Below are 26,906 nucleotides of genomic sequence, written 5' to 3'. Positions count from 1 at the left end.
TTATATTTATTTTACAGGTAACTTTATATTTATTTTAGCTAGTTAGAATAGTTATTAAATAGTTATTAACTATTTAATAACTACCTAGCTAAAAGAAATACAAAATTACCTGTAAAATAAATCCTAACCTAAGTTACAATTAAACCTAACACTACACTATCATTAAATTAATTAAATAAATTAACTACAAATAACTACAATTAAATACAATTACATAAACTAACTAAAGTACAAAAAAATAAAAAAAGCTAAGTTACAAAAAATAAAAAAAATAAGTTACAAACATTTTAAAAATATTACAACAATTTTAAGCTACTTACACCTAATCTAAGCCCCCTAATAAAATAACAAACCCCCCCAAAATAAAAAAATGCCCTACCCTATTCTAAATTAAAAAAAGTTCAAAGCTCTTTTACCTTACCAGCCCTTAAAAGGGCCTTTTGTGGGGCATGCCCCAAAGAATTCAGCTCTTTTGCCTGTAAAAGAAAAATACAACCCCCCCAACATTAAAACCCACCACCCACATACCCCTAATCTAACCCAAACCCCCCTTAAAATAACCTAACACTAATCCCATGAAGATCATCCTACCTTGAGTCATCTTCACTCAGCCGAGCAGCGATGGATCTGAAGAGGAGACCCGGAGCGGCAGAAGTTATCCTCCAAGCGGCGCTGAAGAAATCTTCCATCCGATGAAGTGATCCTCCAAGCGGCGCTGAAGAAGTCTTCCATCCAGGCGATGTCATCTTCCAAGAGGCGCTGAAGAAGTCTTCTATCTGGGCGATGTCATCTTCCAAGCGGGGTCTTCAATCTTCATCCCGCCGACGCGGAACATCCTTCTTTACCGACGGACTACCGACGAATGAAGGCTCCTTTAAGGGACATCATCCAAGATGGCGTCCCTTCAATTCCGATTGGCTGATAGGATTCTATCAGCCAATCGGAATTAAGGTAGGAAAAATCTGATTGGATGATTGAATCAACCAATCAGATTCAAGTTCAATCCGATTGGCTGATCCAATCAGCCAATCAGATTGAGCTTGCATTCTATTAGCTGTTTCAATCAGATTTTTCCTACCTTAATTCCGATAACTTCTGCCGCTCCGGGTCTCCTCTTCGGTTCCATCGCTGCTCAGCTGAGTGAAGACGACTCAAGGTAGGATGATCTTCAGGGGATTAGTGTTAGGTTATTTTAAGGGGGGTTTGGGTTAGATTAGGGGTATGTGGGTGGTGGGTTTTAATGTTGGGGGGGTTTGTATTTTTCTTTTACAGGCAAAAGAGCTGAATTCTTTGGGGCATGCCCCACAAAAGGCCCTTTTAAGGGCTGGTAAGGTAAAAGAGCTTTGAACTTTTTTAATTTAGAATAGGGTAGGGCATTTTTTTATTTTGGGGGAGTTTGTTATTTTATTAGGGGGCTTAGATTAGGTGTAAGTAGCTTAAAATTGTTGTAATATTTTTAAAATGTTTGTAACTTATTTTTTTTATTTTTTTGTAACTTAGCTTTTTTTATTTTTTGTACTTTAGTTAGTTTATGTAATTGTATTTAATTGTAGTTATTTGTAGTTAATGTATTTAATTAATTTAATGATAGTGTAGTGTTAGGTTTAATTGTAACTTAGGTTAGGATTTATTTTACAGGTAATTTTGTATTTCTTTTAGCTAGGTAGTTATTAAATAGTTAATAACTATTTAATAACTATTCTAACTAGCTAAAATAAATACAAAGTTACCTGTAAAATAAATATAAATCCTAAAATAGCTACAATGTAATTATTAATTATATTGTAGCTATCTTAGGGTTTATTTTACAGGTAAGTATTTAGTTTTAAATAGGGATAATTTATTTAAGTATAGTGTAGTGTTAGGTGTAATTGTAACAGGTTAGTTTTTATTTTACAGGTAAATTTCTCTTTATTTTAGCTAGGTAAGCTATTAAATAGTTAATAACTATGTAATAGCTATTGTACCTAGTTAAAATAAATTGAAATTTGCCTGTAAAATTAAAAATAAATCCTAAGATAGCTACAATATAATTATTATTTATATTGTAGCTATATTAGGGTTTATTTTAAAGGTAAGTATTTAGTTTTAAATAGGATTAATTTAGTTCATAATAGAAATATTATTTAGATTTATTTAATTAATATTTAAGTTAAGGGGGTGTTAGGGTTAGTGTTAGACTTTAGGGGGTTAATACATTTATTACAGTGGCGGCGGTGTAGTGGGGGGCAGGATAGGGGTTAATAAATGTATTATAGGTGGCGACGGTGTAGGGGGGCAGATTAGGAGTTAATAAATTTAATATAGGTTGCGGCAGGGTCCGGGAGCGGCGGTTTAGGGGTTAAACTATTTATTTAGTTGCGGCGAGGTGCGGGATCGGCAGGATAGGGGTTAATAACTTTATTATAGAGGGGGTGGTATAGGGGGGGCAGGATAGGGGTTACTAGGTATAATGTAGGTGGCGGTGGGCTCCGGGAGCGGCGGTTTAGGGGTTAATATATATATTATAGTTGCTGTGGGCTCCGGGAGCGACGGTTTAGGGGTTAATATGTATAGAGTAGCTTGCGGTGGGCTCCGGGAGTGGGCGGTTTAGGGGGTAATAACTTTATTTAGTTGCGGGGTGTAGGGGGGGCAGATTAGGGGTGTTTAAACTCGGGGTACATGTTAGGGTGTTAGGTGTAGACAGCTCCCATAGAAATCAATGGGATGTCTGGGCAGCAGCGAACGTGAACTTTCGCTATGGTCAGACTCCCATTGATTCCTATGGGATCCGCCGCCTCCAGGGTGGCGGTTTGAAAACCAGGTACGCTGGGCCGGAAAAGTGCCGAGCATACCTGCTAGTTTTTTGATAATTAGCAAAAGTAGTCAGATTGTGCTGCACTTGTGTGCGGAACATCTGGAGTGACGTAAGAATCGATCTGTGTCGGACTGAGTCTGGCGGATCGAAGTTTACGTCACAAAATTCTACTTTTGCCGGTCTCTAGCCTTTGATAACTAAGGCGAATCAGCCTCGCCACAAATACGCTGCGGAATTCCAGCGTATTTGAGGTTGACGGCTTGATAACTAGGCCCCGTGATCTCTGCTAATTTACAACAGATACACTTAGCTTTGGTAGAACTGTTATCATGCAGCAGGAATCCAACAGTGGTTTCTGAGACAGGATCAGATTGAGACATCTTGCAAATGTAAGAGAAAAAAACAACATATAAAGCAAAATTATCAATTTCCTTATACGGCAGTTTCAGAAATAGGAAAAAAAATGCAAACAGCATAGCCCTCTGAGCATAAAAAAAGGCAAGAGGCATATAGGAAGTGGGGTTTAAATAATCAAATTATTTGGCGCCAAGTATGACGCACAACGCAAAATAAATTTTTTTGGAGCTAACAACATCCAGAAATGATGCAACTCGCGCAATGGCAGACGCAACCTTGTGCAAGGAAATCTGGCATCATTTAAGATGCCGGAAATGACAAATTTGCGTCACTGAATGTACCTTTGTGCCAAAAAAAATTCTCCCGCCAAAAATTACGCAATAAACATCGGCATTTTGCGACCTCGCAAGCCTAATTCTGCCCGTGAAATTTAATGAAAAAGCAGTCAATTTGAAGAAAGGACTATACCCCAGGTAAGAAAAAATAACTTCCTTAATATGTTTCCCAATTTTTAAACTGATAGTCTGCAAAAGAAAATACACATAAACCTGATTCATGGCAAATATAAGTACAATACATATATTTAAAACTTTATATTAATACATAAAGCGCCAAACCATAGCTGAGAGTGTCTTAAGTAATGAAAACATATTTACCGAAAGACATCCATCTACATATAGCAGATAGCCAAACCATTACTGAATTGCAAACCATTACTCAATCACTGTATCATTAGAGGTTATGGAATATGAGAGTATATTGTCGATCTGAAAAGGGAGGTAGCAGATGAATCTCTATGACCGATAACAGAGAACCTATGGAAAGATTTCCCATGAGGAAAACCATAGAATCAATAGGTGATACTCCCTTCACATCCCTCTGAAAAACACTGTACTCCGAGAGAAATCGGGCTTCAAAATGCTGAGAAGCGCATATCACAGAAGAAAATCAAGCACAAACTTACTTTACTACCTCCATAGGGTGGCAAAGTTTGTAAAACTGAATTGTGGGTTTGGTGAAGGGTGTATTTATAGGCATTTCGAGGTTTGGGAAACTTTGCCCCTCCTGGTAGGATTGTATATCCCATACGTCACTAGCTCATGGACTCTTGCCAATTACATGAAAGAAATGTAAGTGTGTTATACTTATTATGCGGACCAGAGAGTCTTTATGCAAGGAGATGTTAGAGTGATAAAATATAATTATAGGTAGCTATGTGATAGGAAGAAATAATACAAGCTTGTATGAATTCCTATTTAAAAAGACATTTAAATAGATTAGCCTGATGACTGTTGTTTAGTGAGAGTAATGTTAGTTACCTGGTAGTAGCCGAATATGATGATTGAAGCTTCCCATGTCAAAAATGAACACAACTTTTCTACAGCTTCTAGAAGAAACAGAACAAGAGTATATTTTAATATTATCTGGTGATAATAAAGCCCCTATAAATGTATCTTCCCATTATATAAATGATCTTAAATTTTTCTGATATTACTATTCCTTTTTCCAGTACTGACTGTTTAAAGCTGTCAAGATAACCTTACATGTGTTTTTTTCTGATACATATCTAGAGTAAACAATTATGAATGTAAGGTTTTTATATATTTATCCCTTTAAGTGCGGATGATCACACATGGTCTTCAGCTGCACAATGTATTAAGTTCAGCTGACAACCATGTGTCATCATCCAGGGGGGCTTTTGGAGCTCATTGTGCCCCATGCACTTATTCCAGCATCCCTAGTGGTCAATTGGCCTAGCTTTGCTGGGTGAATCCGGGGATGCCAGTGATGCCACCACACTCCGTGAATGGTGATGTCACAAAGCCCTGGAATCCCAGACTTGCCAGGAAACTAAACAGGGCATAAGGGAACTGGATGGGGTAAGTATTTAAACCTCTCAATCTCAGCTACCCTACGCCCTAAAGAAACCCAAGTCCCACCATTTGAAAGGCAATGTGTTTCTCTTTTAAATGGTGGGTGTCTTTTAGGTATTTTGTGAAAGCATCTATTTTAAACAAATAACCCTACACTTACCCACACTGTTTGTAGGCCAGGTACTTTAACAGGTAATCAAAAAAGCCTAGAGATCTCTATGACCTATTGATTTAAAGTCCAGAAGCCTTCTTTAAAATAAAACTCTTAGATAAGTTATATGGCCAGCTGATCAGTGTGGTAATAGTGACGACCCTGTGTGAATCGTGCATTTATTTGAGAGGAGGCTCATGGGAGCCCCTATGTGCAAATAAAACTTATTTAACTATACCAAAGGCTCTTATTTATATGAGGATAATCCCTTCTTGTTTGGACTATAGTGTTTAGAAAAAAGCACACACTATTTTTTACAACCTTGTTTATTCAAATTTTAATTTAGCTATACTTTTTCACACATTTTTTTATAGAGTTCTTATGTGTCATGATTTATACATAAATTAATGGTATAATTTGAATCTACTGGATCTGTTGAAAAAACAAACAAACAAACCAATATATAATATGTGGGGGTTTCTCATAGAGAAATTACCTACTGTCATATATTTTGCCATTATAAAATCCATTGGATACAGGTTCCAGTCAGGCACTAAAACATTATGGGTTTATTTTTTTATTTATTTTTTATTTTTTTAAAACAGCTTTATTGTATGAAAGTCCAGTTACAGCATGCACACATCGGATAAAAAGTTCCATTACATAGAGTAGACTACATAGAGTAGACAAGGTTTTTAATTTTAAGAAAGCAAAATTCAACGATTTAAGGAAATCATTAAATAACATAAATTGGGACAAAGTATTCTCTAATAAAAATACAGAGGATAAATGGATAACATTTAAAACTTTGTTAAATAAATATACATATCAACAAATACCATATGGTTAAAAAAATAAAAATAAAAAATCCAAGCCAATGTGGCTGAATATAAATGTGTTAAGAGAAATTAGGAAAAAACGTAGGTAATTTAAATTATTCAAAGAAAATAGTACAGACTCAAAATTGCATATTTATAAGGAATGTAACAAAGCATGCAAAAAAGCAATCAAATTAGCCAAAATTGAAAATGAAAAATTAATTGCAAAGGATTCTAAACCTTACCCTAAAAGATTATTTAAGTACATAAATAGCAAAAAATCTAAGAAATACAATATAGGTACCTTAAAATGTGGGGAGGGTAGCATGATTAACAGTGACATGGAGAAGGCTGAGATACTAAACCATTTTTTTTCTTCAGTATACACAAGAGAGGAACCATTGGATAATACTTTGGAACAAAATAGAACATGCCAGCCCATACCATTAATTGGGTTATGTATAGAGGATATCAGGAACAAATTGGATAATATTAAGGTAAATAAAACTCCAGGCCCTGATGGAATACACCCAAAGGTGTTGAGGGAATTTAGCACTGCTATAGACAAACCTCTACTCTTAATTTTTCAAGACTCATTATCCTCAGGCATGGTACCCAAGGATTGACGTAAAGCTGATGTGGTGCCACTCTTCAAAAAGGGAAGTAGGGATGATCCAGGAAGCTATAGACCAGTTAGTCTGACATCAATAGTGGGGAATATATTTGAAGGGATTATAAGGGATTATTTTGATGATCATATTTGTGTAAACAAGATTATGAGTTCTAATCAGCATGGTTTTATGAGAAATAGATAATGTCAAACTAATCTAAAAACACAATTAAGGGACTGGGAATAGCTGAAAATGTTAGTTTGTGGATAAATAACTGGATTAAAGATAGGGAGCAACGAGTAGTAGTAAATGGATCATACTCAGATTGGACAAAGGTAATCAGTGGAGTGCCCCAGGGATCAGTGCTGGGCCCTATTCTTTTTAATATTTTTATAAATGACTTGGAGCTAGGATTAAATAGCGACATCTCTATTTTTGCAGATGATACTAAGTTAAGTAAGGTCATTAGGTCAGAGCAGGATGAACTTTCGTTACAAAGGGACCTGCAAAAATTAAGAGGTGACATGATTACTTTATATAAATATATTCAAGGCCCATATACAGAGATGGCAGAAGCGCTGTTTATTCCAAGAAAATTGTTTGTGACCAGAGGTCACAATTTAAGGTTGGAGAAAAGGAGATTTAATCTCCTGCAACGGAAACGTTTTTTCACTGTAAGAGCAATAACATTTTGGAACTCATTACCAAAGGAGGTAGTGAATGCCAATACCCTAGATACATTTAAAAATTATTTGGATACATTTCTGTCTATAAACGACATTCATGGATATGATTGCTAGTATTAAATGGGTCACCTTTTAGTGGGATTATTTAAGCTTAACTGGAGCTTTTTGTATATATTTTAGATTTGTATAGGTTGAACTCGATGGACTTCGGTCTTTTTTCAACCTCATCTACTATGTTACTATGTTACAAGGTGTTGCTGTCACATTTTACATACATATAAACATAAAACAAAAATTAAACCATAACAGGTAACAAAATAGATAACATTGTCAGAATGATGCAAATGCATCTCCCTTCGTTAACAAGGTTAATAAGGCACCAGTAACTACCCCAACCTGCTAGATCACCTACTAGGTGAAGTGGCTAATCTATAGAACAAAGTAAATGCTAAATTCCTGTGTTTATATACGACTCAGTGACATGCAGTGAGGTCAGAGGCTGGTGAGGCACTAGATATGATACGCTGGAGAAACACATGTACAGAGGGCCGCAAGTACCCCCAACAGGGCAGGTTTAAATGATAGCTGAACCAGTGCACAGGTGACATAACCAGATAATGGGTGAGAACAAGTTAGTAACCACTGAGTTACCGATCAGCGGATTACTTCACCTGTGCACTGATTCAGCTATAATGAAAACCTGGCCTGTTGGGGGTACTTGAGGACCATTGTTGAGGAACACTGCACTAAAGCACTAGCTCATTGGAAATGTATTGATTACCTAGAGAATAAAGCACACATACTCTGCTCACTGACACCCACACACACTCTGCTCACATACACACTCACACAATTCTGTGGCACAGTGCCAGTTACTGAGCAATTAGAATGATACACAATCTCTTCTATACTCACTACTGTATTGTAAAAATAGAAATAATTTACCATACAAGTTTTACACAAAGGACAAGTTATCAATACTGCCAACACAGCTGCTGCAATATGGTGTTCAAGAAACGCACGTGCACATCCCACTTAGGTATGCTCTTCAACAAAGGACACCAATGGATACCAAAAGAATGAAGTACATAATAATAAAAGTAAAATAGAAAGTTTATTTATTTATTTTTTTGTGCAATTTCGATCTGAATGATGGAAATGTAATTATGACTTTCATGTTCCTTTCAAAAACTAATTTGATTTGCTGACATGGGGCCAGTAACAGTTGATGCTAATTCTCAAAATATAAATAACTAGAAAAGTCTATTAAAAATACAATGCTCTACCTCAATCATGAAAGTTTAATTTTAAATGTCTCCCTTTGACTATGTGTTTAACCAGTTACTTTACAGTGGCATTATTTCTAAAAACATTTAACTGCAATAATTACATATATTTTTTAAATGACTCATTATCTCCCTTTTATTAATATAAACTCGTATAAAAGCAGCACATATTAAAAACACAATGCAACAGCTTTCAATTGATTTGTTAATTACAAGCTAACAGCAGTCTTTAAATAAATGGAGACACAGAGAAAAATAAAAATAGATACTGCATCCTCTGACTGAACACACATAACATATATGGAGTTTGTACCTAATTAAATCAAATAACCATGAAAAAGGGAGGCTTAGCAATATTCAATGTCAAAAATTTTAATTTAAATAATGTGGACACTGCACACTTAAAGGGACAGTATACACTCATTTTCATATAACTGCATGTAATAGACACTACTATAAAGAATAAGATGCACAGATACTGATATAAAAATCCAGTATGAAATGGTTTAAAAACGTACTTAGAAGCTTTCAGTTTAGCTCTGTTGAAGAGGCAGCTGGAAAGCCCACTGCAAGTGGGAAATAAGACACTCCCCCTTCTTTTGCATATAAAAAGACCCTTTACACAAACAGGAGCAAGCTGGAAAAGGTAGCTGACGGTATTCAAATAAAACTTTGGGGCTTGGTTAGGAGTCTGAAAATCAGAGCAATGTTCTTTAAAAATAAGGAAAAATTATACATTTTTTAAAAAAAAAAAAACTTTATGGGCTTTATAAATAGATCATCTACAAAACATTTATGCAAAGAAAAAATGAGTGTATAATAAACCTTTAACTTCAAACTCTGGGTTTTAAATTATGGATTTAAATTTGAATTGACCCTTTGACTTCCTGTCAGTATTGGATTATGCTCACTTACTGTTCCCCCCTGTTAATGAGCTGTGTCTGAACACAATTTGTGAATCACAAGAGATGTAGAATACTACTTTACTCTTCTGCTTGGTGTCATCTGTTCTTAGGTTACCTCAGCTTCCAGTTATGTCACATGACCCTGCTCACTGCATCCTCCTTCTGATTATTCTATATATCCTTCACTTGCTAGGAGGCATCAAGAGGGGTGCCTCCTATTGGTCCCAATTTTTGCTGCTAATATATTGACAGAACACAGGTGGCGCTGCAGCACAGCTTTTTCTTTGACCCATGTACTGCAATGGAGAGAAGCGTTCCTGTACCTGCCTCTCCATAGCATTACATGGGGGGAAAATATTTTTTTTTTGGACATTTTTTTTTTGTTCTAATTAAAATTTAATTAAGCTTTTGCCACATATGGCAGGGTAGGCACTTCCTCCCCTGCCTCCTATGAGTGCACGTCCCTGATACGACTCCCACATTGTTTTCATCTAGACGTATGTGTCACTCATTTAATTTTTAATGTATGCATATTCCTCCAGACCCAGTAATTGACAGAAGTGGGGACTTCTTTGTTTTTCCAATTTTTTGCTATCAGGGTTTTTAAGCTATTGCTGGCTATAAATATTAAGTTCCCTTTATATACAGGTAATTTACTGGGAGTGATATTAAATAACCAAACATTCAGGTCTACTGGAAGTCTTACTTTCAGCATGCTCGAAGTCTCTTTTGTTATCATCTCCCACACCGTTACCAGCGGAGGGCAGTTCCACCAAATTTGTGTCATGTCACCTGGGGATGCACCACATCTCCAGCATCTCTCACTACTAGTTGGATATATTTTATGGATTTGGAGGGGGTAAGGTACCATCTTTGAATAATTTTGAGATTCACTTCTATTAATTTACTAGAGGCTGAGATCTTAGTTATATTGGAGTAAATGTGCATCCTATCCTTGTGTGTCAGTTCTGTATTGAGTTCCTTTTCCCAACTATCTATATAGTGTGAAATATTTGATGTCGCTTGCAAAATGGAGTAGGTAAGTGTAAGGGTTTTCTTAGTGGGGGTTGGAGATTTGCACAACACCTCGAATGGGGTTAGTGGGCGTAAGAGATTTTTCCTGTCACTGTGTTTTCGAACATAAGAGTGGCATAGTCTTAGTACATACTAGTCATTAAACATGGATAACCCGCCGTCAACCAATTCTTTTGGGGAATAAAGTTTTTGGTCATTTCCCAAATGGAGTATCATCAGCGCGCGCTGATGTTTCATGGATTGGGAATCCCTTAGTAACCCAACCCCTGGAGCAAAGTCAACATTGTCAGACAGTGGAGTCATAGGAGACAATCTGGAGGATATATGTGGATATTCTATAAGAACTCTATCCCATGTCTTAATTGTCTCTGAGATAATTGCACTTTGTACAATATTTATTGGTAACGCGGTGCGTCTCTGCCAACACAACACCCCTAAATGCCACCTTTCAGAGATATCATGTTCCAATTTAATCCAAGCCTTGTGTTCATAACTAGTGAACCAATACACCACCCTCTGCATGAAAATTGCTTGCCTGTATTTTGTTAGGTTTATAACTCCAAGCCCCCCATTTTTGATATGTAGATACATAAGTTTTTTGTTGATTCTGACTTTGCGCTTGTCCCAAATAAAGTCAAATATATTGTTTTGTAAATTAGTTAGGAAATTCCGAGGGAGTGGGATGGGCAATGTTTGAAGTACATACAGTATATATGGGTGGATGTTCATCTTCACTGTATTTATTCTCCCTAGCCATGTAATGTGTTGGGAATGCCATGAAGACATATCTGTTACAATAGTTTTCTGGAGCACTTTATAGTTAAGGGAAAACATTTCCTGATTTGTAGGGGTCAACATGATCCCCAAGTATTTAAAATGAGTCTTTTGTAAACAAAACGGACAAATGTCCTGAATATGTGTTGTAAGTTGTGCGCTACATTGCAGAGTTAGCAATTCTGACTTATTTTTATTGACTAGGAAATTAGAGGCAAGGTGAAAGTGGTCCAGCTCTTTCAATAGCTGAGGAACTGATGTTAGTAGAAGTGTTAAGAAGAAAAAGATATCATCCGCGTACAATAGTGTCTTGTGTTCTGTATCTTTGATACAGATACCTTACCTGTAATGTCTGTGTTTGCTCTTATCTTCTAATTCGGTGAAGGGGGAATCTTCCGATTAAAAGGGTTAGCATATGGGGGATCAACCTGTCTTTATATTTTTTAAAGTAATAGTTGGTGAATCTGTCCGGTCCGGGAGCTTTGTTTGCTGGGAGTTGATTTATTACATTTTTGATCTCATTAAATGTTATAGGTTCGTTAAGGGTATTTTGTTGGTCTAGGGACAAAAGAGGAAGGGTGATATCCTCTAGGTAAGCTTGGATGTATTTATATTTGTCCTCGGGATTAGCTAATGTACCATTTAGGCTGTAAAGTTGTTTGTAGTATGTCTTAAAGGCTTCTGCTATCTGTTCAGAGGTATTTATCTCTTTATTCTGTTTATCATGGAGTGTCAGAATATAATTCCTATTAATTTTCCTTTTCAGCTTTCTAGCTAATATAGGACCACTTTTATTATCCCCCTCAAAATATTTTTGACGCAGTCTGAATGCGTGTTGTTTATATTCTTTCTCCATCAATAAATTAATCTGTGCCCTACAATCGGCTATTTTCTGAGGTAGATCTGAGTCTGGAGAATGCGCCCCAAGTCGGCCCTTGAGAACCGCCAGTGAAATAAATGTATCATTGAGAAGAGTATTGGCTTGTCTGACTTGGTGTGAGTGTATACTTATAAGTTCTCCTCTAATAACCGCTTTGTGGGCATCCCTAATCGTTCTAACATCTACCTTAGGGTTTCTATTTGTGTTAATATTAAAATACTCTATGATGGCTTTTTCAATACATTGAGAATGAACTGGATCATCCAAGATACCATCCTCCATTCTTCAAACATGTTGCCATACAGGGATATGTGGCCAGTAAAAATAACAACTGACTATGGAATGGTCAGACCAAGAAATAGGAAGCATCTTTAAATGAGTAACCCTAGCTACGTTAGTAACATCTACCATAGCGTAATCAATGCGGGAATGCCTATGATGTGAGTTAGAGTAAAAAGTATATTCTTTACTATCAGGATATGTTATTCTCCATGCATCATGTAGGGTTAGATCTTTCATATGTGTTTTAACCAAGTTTATCACTCTATGCGGTACAGAGGAGGTATGGTTAGAGTTATCCAAAATAGGGTTCATCGTGATGTTAAAATCCCCCCCATAATGACCGCCCATTTTGAAACTTCCAGCACCAAGTTAGTTAAATGTTTTAAAAAATTGTCTTGTTTTAAATTAGGTGCGTAGACATTTATTAAAGTAACCATAGAGTTATAAAGTTTCCCAATCAAGACAAGGTATTGCCCATTTTTATCCACGTATTTCTTAATTAAGGCGAACGGGACATTTCTTTTAATGATAATGCCTACACCATTTGTTTTGTTGGTGTTCGAAGCAAAATATGCATAATATATATTCCCAAATTTACAGGTAAAGGTTTTAGGTTCCCTACCCCGGATCAAGTGGGTTTCTTGCACAAAAAACTTTTTTTTCTGTTTAAAATCCTTTAAAGCGGGGGAGGAGCCTGACCGGCAATGGAGGAGGATGCATAGTCACTTTGCTCTGTACAGACGAGTAAAAGAGGCACTTAACTTATAATATTTACATGAATATTGTTCTACAATATACTGGCCAGTGACTCAGTTCATAGGGCTTCAGCCTGGAGCAAATTTATTGACCGCAAGTTGGTTACAATATGAATGTTAAGGCTTGAAGGAAACGGCTATGGGGAAAGGAAACGCCAACTTGCTTTATTTCATGGCGCAGCACTACTATATGTATTGAAGCAATTTAGAACCTAGCGAAAAGTTCCCCACGGAGCTGGAGTCTACACATGGAAAATGGAGGGCATAACAAAGGATTTCTGGAAGTCCATTGAGAAGCTCCTGATTGATCATGTCTCTAGGTTGGAGAGTTGCTTGGAGCCTATTCTTCAGAATGGTAGCTATCTGAAGGGAGCACACGGAGTTAACCGTGGCTCCCTGGTGGAAGCCGGCCGATTGTTAGCGGTCATTCCGACGCACATAGCAGGTCCAGCTAAGCAGCTGAAGGAACTAGATAAAGCTCACATCAAGCAAGCCCGAAGTGTGACGATCACTCTTTCACCCAGAATACCTAGAGCTCCAACAATAAGAAGACCCTCTAAGCCAGTGGCCCATAACAAAGATGTGGAAAATTTACACCATTTGTCAGCTAAACAGCCTACAAAGAATAAGGGTCATCAGAGATTACACACCTCCCTAGTGCACTGGATTTGGTGTTCATCGTGCCTGCTATACATTGCATATCATGGAGCAGGGGTTGGTGACAAATATGTGCTTACGAAGGAAGGTCTGTTCTATCTACACAGTGTGGACATTGTAAAAACAGGAGTTGGTTAATACTGAGACTTTCTTCCAATACACTTTTTCCCTATTGTTGTCTACCAATACCTTTTATTGCAGGGTGGACTCTTAATGTTAGTACTGTTTACTATGTTCGTGTCTGGTTGACTTGTATCGTCCATTTAATTGTTTACTACTCTGGGTCCTATTTCACGTCTGAATAATGCTTGCATTACCATATATGGAGAATTTCACAGTAACACCATACCTGGTAGTGGCTTAGATAGCAATGTTTTGCACTATTTGCTCTACTTATGGAACTTTCTAATACGTCTTTAGACATCTCACTATGCATATGTTTAATCTTTTGTTTTACGATACCTTCAAAATGTTGAAAGCACAAGAAGAAGATCACTATATTTAACTGATATATGAGGGTATGACTGGAGTTGCTTAAAAAGGTGTTTTATTTTGTATACTTATCCCACACTCTACCTACTTTATTGTCCTCCTATACGTATGTACATAACCATGCTGAGTTCATTATAGAAGTACATATCCAAGCCGGCCTCACTGTCTTGCTTACTAGAACACAGCTCTCTGTGCGAGTTGTGAATATCTCCAATTTGCTTGGCTTTTTGCCGCGCTGCCAGCAGCCGAGGCGGGGCAGTAGGCCGAGTATTACAATTTAAAAACTATTACACAGAGGTCTGATTGGTATTAGATATAAAGTTGGCACTATTTAAACTCTTAGTTTAAAAAATATATAGTCCCTGGTTGTTGAGACATGTGTGGAGGCGATATTTTATCTGCCCTTGATGAATATTCTTGTATTGGCGCATATCCAAGTTGTACTTTAGTATATGCACAACGTCTCAACGCTTGTACCCTGACTTTTCAGGTTCCACAGACACCCATATACCTAGTTAAACATGTCTTACTCAATAAATGTAGGTTGTACCAACTCACTATTTCTACACATCAAGCAAACATTGCTTAGCTCAAACATCTATCCTCCATATTAGGTGCAACTTAGAACAAATCAACAACCCTGCATACTTGGCAAACCCTGCTCAGATTGGCCCTGTTGGTCTTACATATGTATAGAATACCTTCCTTCATAGAACTATACTTTTAATATAAAACTAGCACAGCGAGTGGATTTAACAGACTTTAGAGTGTTTCATTTTCCTCATGCTTAGCATCTTACTCTAGTGGTCGTGGCCATTACTATAATATGTCACATAACTTTACTTTAAAGCCGCTGATATACTTCGGGTGCGGGCTGGACCTGCATCACTACTATTACATATGGCCTAATTACACATAGCATCTATAGGAAATCACATAAAATGTGCAGCCCCTGAGAACTTGTAGCTTGAGGCTTCACTGTGCTGGGTGCAACATTAATCTCGTGAGCAATCAGCGTATATTTAATTTATCCCCTTACTACTCTATAAGCTCATGAGATCTCATACATGAACATGACATGTAGCTGCCTACCATACTTAAATAATTATCCTTCTCCGCCATCACATAATCATACACCTCCTCCCTCTCACTGCCATATAATGAGCCTCCTAACTGAGGAGACCTACATATGCGGCTACTCTTGCCTATGCCTGCAACCTTAAATACTTCCCTGGCATTTACCTCTACATAGTAACATAGTACTGACTCTACCTATTACTTTTTACTCAGCAAAACTGATTACCACAATTTACTGGATGAGTCTTTAACTGTGTATCATATTACTTCCATTTAGCAATAGTATTTTCAAAAGTGAATTACTAATTTAATCTAAGTTTATAAGTCTTGAAGTGACCGCTCCAATTACTTACACCTAGAGTTTTGTCGGTAAAGACCCGCGTAGCTAACGCTGCTTTTTTCCCCAGCGCACCCTTAAGACAATGCTGGTATTTAGAGTTGTCTGAAGGGCTGCGTTAGGCTCCAAAAAGGGAGCGTTGAGCCGAATGTACCACCACTCAACCCTCAATACCAGCGTTGCTTACGGTAGCGGTAAGCTGGCAAAACGTGCTCGTGCACAATTCCCCCATAGGAAACAATGGGGCAGTTTGGGCTGAAAAAAAACCTAACACCTGTAAAAAAGCAGCGTTAAGCTCCCAACGCAGCCCCATTGTTTTCTATGGGGAAAAACTTTCTAAGTCTGCACCTAACACCCTAACATGTACCCCGAGTCTAAACACCCCTAACCTTACACTTATTAACCTCTAATCTGCCGCCCCTGCTATCGCTGACCCCTGCATATTATTATTAACCCCTAATCTTCCGCTACGGACACCACCGCAACCTACATTATCCCTATGAACCCCTAATCTGCTGCCCCCAACATCGCTGACCCCTATATTATATTTATTAACCCCTAATCTGCCCCCCCACGTCGCCGCTACCTTACCTACACTTATTAACCCCTAATCTGCCGACCGGACCTCGCGGCTACTCTAATAAAGTTATTAACCCCTAAACCGCCGCACTCCCGCCTCGCAAACCCTATAATAAATAGTATTCACCCCTAATCTGCCCCCCCCCAACGTCGCCGCCACCTAACTTCAAGTATTAACCCCTAATCTGCCGACCGGACCTTGCCGCTACTCTAATAAATTTATTAACCCCTAAAGCTAAGTCTAACCCTAACCCTAACACCCCCCTAAATTAAATATCTAACGAAATAAATTAAAGGGACATAATACTCATAATACTCATATGCTAAATCACTTGAAACTGATGCAGTATAACTGTAAAAAGCTGACAGGAAAATATCACCTGAGCATCTCTATGTAAAAAAGGAAGATATTTTACCTCACAATCTCCTCAGCTCAGCAGAGTAAGTTCTGTGTAAAAAGTTATACTTCACCTGCTCCCAGCTGCAGGTAAAAATAAAAAAAAAATGAAGAAATGAACAGCAGCCAATCAGCATCAGCAGTGCTGAGGTCATGAGCTCTTACTGTGATCTCATGAGATTTCACTTAACTCTCATGAGATTTCATAGTAAGCTTCCTTTACCTGATTGGTGAAATAATATGAGAGTTCACGATGCTCATCCCTTCAGATGTCCCAGGACAAACATACTAAAATGCTGCTTAGAAGTCCTTTACAATGGGAGGTGGCTACTGAGGAACTTTTGAGGTAAAATATCTTCCTTTTTTACATAGAGATGCTCAGGTGATATTTTCTAGTCAGCTTTTTACAGCTATGCTGCATCACTTTCAAGTGTTTAAACATGTGGGTATTATGGCCCTTTAAATCTTATTAACTAAAGTATTCCTATTTAAAACTAAATACTTACCTGTAAAATAAACCCTAATATAGCTACAATATAACGAATAATTATATTGTAGCTATTTTAGGATTTATATTTATTTTACAGGCAACTTTGTATTTATTTTAACTAGGTACAATAGCTATTAAATAGTTATTAACTATTTAATAGCTACCTAAATACCAGCATTAGGAAGATCCCATTGAAAAGATAGGATACGCAATTGGCGTAAGGGGATCTGCGGTATTGAAAAGTTGCGGCTTGAAAGTGAGCGTTAGACCCTTTCCTGGCTGACTCTAAATACCAGCGGGCGGCCAAAAGCAGCGTTAGGACCCCTTAACGCTGCTTTTGACGGCTAACGCAGAACTCTAAATCTAGGTGTTAATTTCCTCTTTTAAGAGTTTATCACATGTTTTCAAAGGCACAAGAGTTACCTTCAATGTCAAGTGAGGAAACATACTCTGTTTAGCCCATGTTAAAAAGAAAAAGAGGTTCCAGTCTTCTGTATAGTATCTTGTATAATGTGAATTTTGTATATCCATATTGAAGTCGTTGAATTGTATTGCATCTTTCTTAGTTTGTCTTACGACATTTTACTTAATATAAGTTGTATTATTTCGCACAACCTCAATAAAAATTTATAAAAAAATAAATAAAATCCTTTAAAGCTATATACCATTTATATTGATTGTTAAGGCCCTTTGTGTTGGCTGTGAGAAAGTTTAAATTACTTGTCTTTTGTACTGACATTGAGGACTATTTATCAAGCCGTCAACCGCAAATATGCTTGAATTCCTCAGCGTAATTGTGGCGAATTTGATTCGACCTATTTATCAAAGTCTATAGACCGGCAAAAGTTGAAATCTGTAATGTAACATACGATCCACCGGTCTCAATCCGACACAGATCGATGCTTACATCATTGAGGATGTTCTGAATTCACATTCTGCACTATTTGACAACTTTTCCAATTTATCAAATAGCTTGCGGCTATTCCGTCCCTTACATTCCGATTGGCTGATCCCCTTTAATAGGAATTAAAGGTGAAATTCCTATTGGCTGTTGCAATCAGCCAATAGGATTGAGCTTTCATCCTATTGGCTGATTCAATCAGCCAATAGGATTGAGCTCACATTCTATTGGCTGATTGGAATAGCCAATAGAATGCGAGCTCAATCCTATTAGCTGATTGCAACAGCCAATAGGATTTTTCCCCTTTAATTCCTATTGGCTGATAGAATTCTATCAGCCAATCGGAATGTAAGGGATGCCATCTTGGATGACGTACCTTAAAGGGAAACTTTATTCTACGTTGACCATCGGAAGAACAGGATGCTCCGCGCCAGATGTCTTGAAGATGGATCTGCTCCGCGCCCGATGGATGAAGATAGAAGATGCCGTCTGGATGAAGACTTCTGCCGGCTTCAATGAGAACTTCAGCCCGCTTGGATGAAGACTTCTGCCGGCTTCGATGAGAACTGCTGCCGCTTGGATGAGAATTGATGTCCGGTCTTCGAAAACTGTAAGTGGATCATCGGGAGTTAGTGTTAGGTTTATTTAAGGGTTTATTGGGCAGGTTTTATTTTTAGAGTAGGGTCTGGGCAGTAAAATAGCTAAATGCCCTTTTAAGGGCAATGCCCATACAAATGCCCTTTTCAGGGCAATGGGGAGCTTAGGTTTATTAGATAGGGTTTTTATTTGGGGGGGGTTGGTTGTGTGGGTGGTGGGTTTTACTGTTGGGGGGTGTTTGTATTTTTTTTTACAGGTAAAAGAGCTGATTTCTTTGGGGCAATGCCCCGCAAGAGGCTCTTTTAAGGGCCATTGGTAGTTTATTGTAGGCTAGGGTTTTTTTATTTTGGGGGGTCTTTTTTATTTTGATAGGGCTATTAGATTAGATGTAATTTGTTTTTATTTTTGATACTGTGGTTTGTTTGTTTTTGTAACTTAGTGTTTTTTATTTTTTGTAACAGCATTAATTTTTTTGTAATTTTGTAATTTTTAATTGTAGATTTAAATAATTTGAGTAGGGTTAGGTTTTTAAATATGTAATATAGTTAATTTAATTGGTAGTTAAATGTAATTTTAATATAATAGTTAGGGTAGGTTAATTAATAGTTTAATATAGTTTAATGTAATTTTAGTATAATAGGGTAGATTAATTAATAGTTTAATATAGTTTATTTTAATTCTAAAGGTAATTTTTAATTTATTATAAGATAGGGATGAGGTAATTTTAATGTAAAGTTAGCGGGTTGTTAGGTTTAGGGGTTAATAGCTTAATTTAGTTTATGGCGATGTGGGGGGCTGGCAGTTAAGGGGTTAATAGGTTTAGTAAGTGGTAGTGATGTGGGAGGCCAGGGGTTTAGGGGTTAATACATTTATTTAGTGGCGGTGGGGTCTGGGAGCGGTGGGATAGGGGTTAATACATTTATTTAGTTGCGGTGGGGTCCGGGAGCAGCGGGATATGGGTTAATAGCTTTATTAAAGTTGCAGTGCAGGGTCCGGGAGCGGCGGAACAGGGGTTAATACATTTATTTAGTTGAGGTGGGGTCTGGGAGCGGCGGGATAGGGGTTAAATATTTTAGTATAGTGGCGGTGTTTAGTGACAGGGTATAAATAAAGTTGGTAAAAAGCTGAATAGCAGCAAGATTGATGATTTTTAGTTAACAACAATCCACTGCTCATCACCCTGTACTTGGTGCGCTGCTTTTTGACGGCTTTTTTTTATAAATATGGAGATCGCATTCAGGTCCGCGGCCACGATGTTAGGCGATGTTAGGCAAGCGTATTGGTGCCGGCGAATGCAGCATAGTTGACGACTTAATAAATAGGCCTTATTTTTATATCTGGGTATATGTAGGGGAAGCAGTTAGAAAAATATATTGACAGCGCTTATAAAAAGCAAGGATGCATTTTATGGGAAGGTGCGTTGGCGTGTAGTGCTGCGGAGGTCTTAGGGAGAGCCATACATGGACCCATAGATCCCTAATGAGATACATACATTCTGACTTAACCCTTATATTAAAACTAAAACATAAACAGTGAAAAAACATGATAATAAACATTACCACTTGGCTTAGGTAGCCAATTGTGGTATACACGGTATTGAGGAGTTGGCTCAATACTACTCTCTTGTCATATTATTGAAGATAAGAATGGTAACAGAAATATAACAACATTGAACCTTTTTTTTTTGCGCAATGGTGAAATACATTCTAGATAAAGGTAACAATAACTCTTATCTAGAGATTAAATTTGTAACCTAAACACAGCAATGCATATATGGTGACAATTAATGCTCAGTTGGAAATATTACATATCTGAGGATACTATCCCAGATATGGCAGAACAGTCTAAGTGTGGCAAAATTCCAGCCAACCATTGTCAGGAAAAAGGCTTAGGATTCCCAGTACCTGGTACACTTCAGCATAAAAGAAACACCTCACCCATGTCAACAGTCCGTTGATGGATTCACATAGCTGCTTCTGCACCAAGTGGGTCTGAGTTAGTTGGGTCTTTGGTCTTTTTCCTTTTTGGTGACACTTTTGTCCATTTCTGTGAGGTATCTTTTAGATGGTGATGGTGCTTGGTGGACAAAAGTTTCTCTGCTCTGCCATCTGAAGGGTGCGGTTGCTGAAAAGTGAGGTTCAGTGCTTCAGACAAGGACGACAGGTCCTGTTCATTCTTAAAGGTGACTGTGCGTCCTTCATGGGACACATTCAGGCTGAAGTGAAAACCCCACCTACACTTGATGTAGTGTTCTTGTAAGACCTTTGTGATGAACCAGACTTCCTTTCTGCTTTGTACTGTGAAAGAGCTTAAATCTAAGTAAATTTGAAGACTGTGGTCCAAGTATTGAATGCTGGATGTTGAGCGTGCAGCTTGCTATATTCTGTCCTTGTCTGAGTAACGTAGAGATCATAGGATTATGTCCATAGGCAGTGCATTTGGAGGAGGGAGGGTCGCAACACTCTATGTGCTCTGTCAAGTTCTAGGTCAGGTCCCTCTTGATCTTTTAACAGGAATCTAAAGAGACCCTGAAGGTAGTTAGGAATATCTGAACCGGAGATCTGTACTACAAATTCACACAGATCACCTATAGGAGGCGCTATACAACAGTGATAAGAATTTAACCAGGTGTTATCGGTGCGTATAACACCAAATGTATATTTAAAAAATATATTAAAAAATGTAAAAAATGTATAAAAATGCAGAAATATATGGGTTATATGTATAAAATATTTACAAATGGATATATATACACACGTGGCACTAGGTAATGACCTATGTGCGAGGTATATGAAATAGTCCCACAAAAGTCTGTGTGAGGAAAAGGCAGCTCTCGGTCTTCACTCCAAAAAATGATGAGTCTTCTAGGAAGGATAGCTGTAATCAAAACATAAACAGAGGCACCACATGTGTAGGTCAATATAAACCACTTAATCCAAAATAGACAAGATGCAGGGTACTCACAAACGTGAAGGCACTCTCTTGTGCCTGTTAGGAGCAGGCTGGTATTCAATCAGCAAACCAGCTGGCTGTGCAAAGGAGTCGTGGTATCCTGAGACAGTGGATCTCCAGAACGGCAACCTGGCCTGGATGACTTCCTGGATTCTTATTTTTTACTGTTGAGAAATAAGCGTAGCGCACCCAAATGGTGCTATTGTGGCAGCCTGGAACATCAAACAGTGGTCCAGCTCACTGGTGTCTCCAGCCAGATAGAGATGATCCTTGGCGAGGGCCTATCCTATGATGCCTATAAGGGCAAAAAAGGCACACACATAGCCCAGTAACGTTTGTACACCAGATAAAAAAGGATTCAAGGTTGTACTTACAGGAAACAAAGCACCACCAGGTGCAATATCAGCAGTACTGGGACCTCTCAGCCGCCCAGTGGACTGTGGAATCCAATTTGCAGGATGCAGAAAATCACCACTTTGGAAGATAGAACTAGCACACACACTCTGCCCCCAAACAGGAGCAGAATAGAGATGATCCTTGGCGAGGGCCTATCCTATGATGCCTATAAGGGCAAAAAAGGCACACACATAGCCCAGTAACGTTTGTACACCAGATAAAAAAGGATTCAAGGTTGTACTTACAGGAAACAAAGCACCACCAGGTGCAATATCAGCAGTACTGGGACCTCTCAGCCGCCCAGTGGACTGTGGAATCCAATTTGCAGGATGCAGAAAATCACCACTTTGGAAGATAGAACTAGCACACACACTCTGCCCCCAAACAGGAGCAGAATAATTGTGATAAAGCAAGTGTATATTTAAAAACTTTTATTTTAAAAACAGCGACATGTTTCTCAGCCACCACAGGCTGTTTCCTCAGGCTATAGCTATAGCCTGAGGAAACAGCCTGTGGTGGCTGAGAAACATGTCGCTGTTTTTAAAATAAAAGTTTGCTGATTGAATACCAGCCTGCTCCTAACAGGCACAAGAGAGTGCCTTCACGTTTGTGAGTACCCTGCATCTTGTCTATTTTGGATTAAGTGGTTTATATTGACCTACACATGTAGAGCCTCTGTTTATGTTTTGATTACAGCTATCCTTCCTAGTTAGGAATATCTGCATGTGAAACAGATTCTGGAACATCTCTGATTCTTAAAATGTTGCGGCGCCCCCTATTGTCCAAATCCTCAATTTTGTCTTGTAGGGATTCTATCTGGGTATGTTGCACATTTGATTGCGTGGTTATAGTGTCAAATAAAGTGTTTAATGTATCTTGGGACTCCTCCACATATTCAATTATATGCCCTATCTCATTGATATCTTTCTTCATATTTGCCAGATCCGTAGAAATTAGGTCTTTAAGTGCATCAAAGTCTGCCTTGATGGGGAGATTAGATATATCCGCTTTTATCTGCGATGCATAATCCATTGTAATGGTCGTTGTAGGCGATGGGCAGCTCACTGGGTTAGAAGTACCCTGAGTAAGAGTCTCTGTGTCATTATGGCCATTAGAGGAGCTTTGGAAGAATTTGCTGACTGATGTTGGCAAGTTGGATTGTTTTTTTGCTGCTCTGTCTGTTTTAGATTTAAGCTTCGATGCCATTCTTTGCCGTGCACTGGTACCTTTGAGATATGTGTTATGATGGAAGAAGAAAAAAAAGACAGGTAGACTTAAGGTGCCACTAGTGAGTTAGGTTTGTCCCCTTATCAGTATCTTTATGGGTTCATTGGTAATTAAGTATATCATAGATATTGAGAAATCCAGCAACCGGATGCTATAGAGGTTCAAAACACCTCTGAAACATTTACCCCCAAATACTCCTGTTGAGTCTGTCACACATTAATTAATTAAAGCCCATAACGTTATTTACGTGATGTGAAGTGTAAATAAGGGTGCTAATAGGGCATGTAGTACTTTGAGCCGTGGTTGTACCTCATTTACTGAGCCATGTGCGCCTCAGAGTGTTACTTTCGTTTTCGCCGTTACATGTTGGCCACCATGGCGCCATTATTTGCAGCGGAGTCGGATGATGTGGCTGATGTGGGTTACAAGACTTATCGTTTCAAGGCTGAGACGTGTGCTCCATGAGTCTAAGTGTCAGTCGTCTGTGGGATCCCATCCCAGGCACTCCGGAAGCAAGTCAGTTATCGAGTAACACCACGCAGCTCTCGATCAGGCTCAGTAGTGATGTGCAGTTCGGTTCTTCTGGGTGAATCGGTTTATTTCGGACGGTTCGATTAACTGAACCGGATCATGAACCGATTCACCAGTTCACCTACTGAACATGAGGTAGAGGCTCTACCTCATGTTCAGTAGGTGAACTGTAGAGCCGCAGATTTGTTTCCTGCAGTGCTGTATGTAAATGACTCAGTGTACTGTAACTCTAATGAATCATTTAGATAACAGTACACTGATTCAAATAACAGGTCACACTCACAGCGGTTCTTAACAGACCCCTGCAATTACATTAACCCATTCAGCATCCCATGTTTGTGTGTGTGTATATATATATATATATATATATATATATATATATATATAATTTGTTGTTCTTCCTCTATATCTAAGCTAACTTTTACTTAGCAACAGCTACAAATATATTATATATATATATATATATAATTTGTAGCTGTTGCTAAGTAAAAGTTAGCTTAGATATAGAGGAAGAACAACAAATTATATATATATATATATATATATATATATATATATATATATATATATATATATATAAAAACACAAACATGGGATGCTGAATGGGTTATATATATATATATATATATATATATATATATATATATATATATATATATATATATATATATAAAACCAAACATGGGATGCTGAATGGGTTAATGTAGTTAGGGGGTAAATGCAGGGGTCTGTTGAGAACTGCTGTGAGTGTCATCAGTAAATCAGTGTACTGTTAGCTAACTCGTATGCAATGAATTTGTCTGTTAACAGTACACTGAGTCTTTGCAAACAGTTCACTTCTTTTGAATCCGTGAACTGTTAACAGACTGATTCATTGCAAGCTAACAGTACACTGATTCAACAACACTGGTAATATGATCCTAGAGTGAGATTCTGCTGTGTGATTCATTAAAGGAGGAGTTAGCAGAGCAGAACTCACTCTAGGATCGTATTACCAGTGCTGCTGATGACTCAGGAACTGAACTGTTTCAAACGAATCAATTCAGTCTGGTGAACTGATTCATGCAGTTCAGTGAAAAGATCCGGTTCAAATAAACGATTCATTCATGAACCGGACATCACTAAGGCTCAGCTACCTTCCCAGGGGGAGAGCAGCCCACTGTCACTTTCTGTCAGATCCCAGGGAATCAATCTGCCACCATTGCATGTGCAAAGCTTTCTCCCATCTAAGTCGACCTATTATTAGGGTGTTAGACTTCGTCACCCTCTATTAAGAGCCAAAAGAGTGGTGCTTGAGCTCGGAGCTTCACTTACGAGTAGCCATTCACCCGCATGGTCAGGCTCAGCCCCTCTATGGGTTTATTTTTTAACAGACCTTAATGAATGTTATGTTTTATTTTTATTATGATCCAGTAAGTGCAGCACACCTTGTGCTTTTGTACATTCCTTTTACTTGCACCCTGGTTGCTGTGAACACTGTACATTCTCTGGGACACACACACACACACATATATTATATTTTTTAACCTTTAAAAAAGAGAGATAAATTAAAGAGGTATGATTAAACCTCTTTCCTAAAGTAAGGGTGATATATATATATATATATATATATATATATATATATATATATATATATATATATAAAATATATTTTATATTTACATTATTTTTACATATATTTTTATACACTACCAATTGCTACTTTTCATTCAAATGTATTTTATAGACTGAATAATTGTATTTTTGAAATAAAATTATGGCCTTTTAATTGGGTTCCTCACAATCTGGTTGAGCCTGGTTTAAGAATATCCTAACTGAGCATATGTAGCTACTTAAGTTGTTGTTGCTTAAGCTGTGTTTCTAGAACAGGAACATTAAACAAATGGCATAAGGGGCCAAGGTCACACTCAAAACAAATCTGCTTCCACTACATTTGGGCTGTCACTACATTGTTTGGTTTCACTGGCAGCAATCCATGCTCTATATCAATAAGTTATTATGGATTTATAAGAAAGGTATGATTTGTTGTAGAAAGTAGCACTAATTTAAATACACACTCTCAAAAACATTAACTATCCCTGTTTTAAACATTCCCAATCCTATTGGCCTTTGTGACTATTTATTTGGAAAGACTATATATTTTTTTAACTTGCAACCTTTTTTTTTTCCAAATTACTTTTGGAGGAGTTTTTGACAATACATGAAAAATTCTCATCAATTTCCCAAATTGGTTACTGCAACCTCACCCACCTCTCCCATTTGCATTGCTTCATTTGCCTAATTTTCCTCATCTCTTCTTGACATTTTGTGCAAATCCTCAGACTGGCCCCCATACATGATTATTCTTAAACTTTTTAATCTCATCAATAAATCACTCAAAAATTTCTGTTACACTAAACTTCAAATTTAATTTCCAAACATACTCCCACTCACCCCCTCTGGCCATCTACAGATATAGATATTGTCACTGCTCCCATAAAATCATCTCCCTGACTCCCTCTGCACTTCCAAAATGTTGCACCAATAAATGGAACACTCTATAATGCTCAATGAAACTCCCTCCTGATAGTTTGTGGCCCATTCTAATGCATATCACTATTCCATTCATCATGCTATTTTTTATGCTCCTCTCAGTCTCTTCTAAATAAAACACATATTTAGAATACATATTCGTTCCACTACTACCCTTTGTAAAGATAACGTGAGACTAAAATATCTTGTATATCTTCTCAGTTTTTTTTCTGCCTCTGTCTTCAGTTGATAGAATTTCTGTAGTTTAATTATAGCTAATGTAACTTACACACCCACTGTTAACCAACTGGCTCTTAATAAGTGAAAGATAACAATAATAGTAATTTAACAAATTACAAATCTCTCTAAATCATGACATTAGGAGATACCTGAGGGATAAAGTCATAAACTAGGTTCAACAGGGAATCTATTTGCTAGAAATAAAATTTAAAAAAGCATGTGTGTGTGTATGTATATATATATATATATATATATATAATATATATTGCATTTAAAGATTTAAAAACCCTTTACAGTTTAGAGAGTTAAAA

The 26,906-nt window shown here is 37.6% G+C and overlaps 1 protein-coding gene across 1 annotated transcript in view; it reads right to left on the bottom strand.

Annotated features, from left to right (window-relative positions):
* Nucleotides 1-26,906, bottom strand: part of LOC128653708 (uncharacterized) — a 157,172-nt gene that overhangs the window by 111,403 nt on the left and 18,863 nt on the right. The window contains exon 2 of the mRNA XM_053707159.1: nt 4,474-4,541. Within this exon, the coding sequence (XP_053563134.1) occupies nt 4,474-4,510 (37 nt within the window). The 5' untranslated portion in view covers nt 4,511-4,541. The remainder of the gene's footprint in view (nt 1-4,473; nt 4,542-26,906) is intronic.

The sequence above is a fragment of the Bombina bombina genome, chromosome 3 (genome assembly GCF_027579735.1).
Source record: "Bombina bombina isolate aBomBom1 chromosome 3, aBomBom1.pri, whole genome shotgun sequence".
In the NCBI taxonomy this organism is placed as follows: Eukaryota; Metazoa; Chordata; class Amphibia; order Anura; family Bombinatoridae; genus Bombina; species Bombina bombina.
Note: the sequence above shows the minus strand (reverse complement) of the source record. Positions and strands in the feature narration are given on the sequence as shown.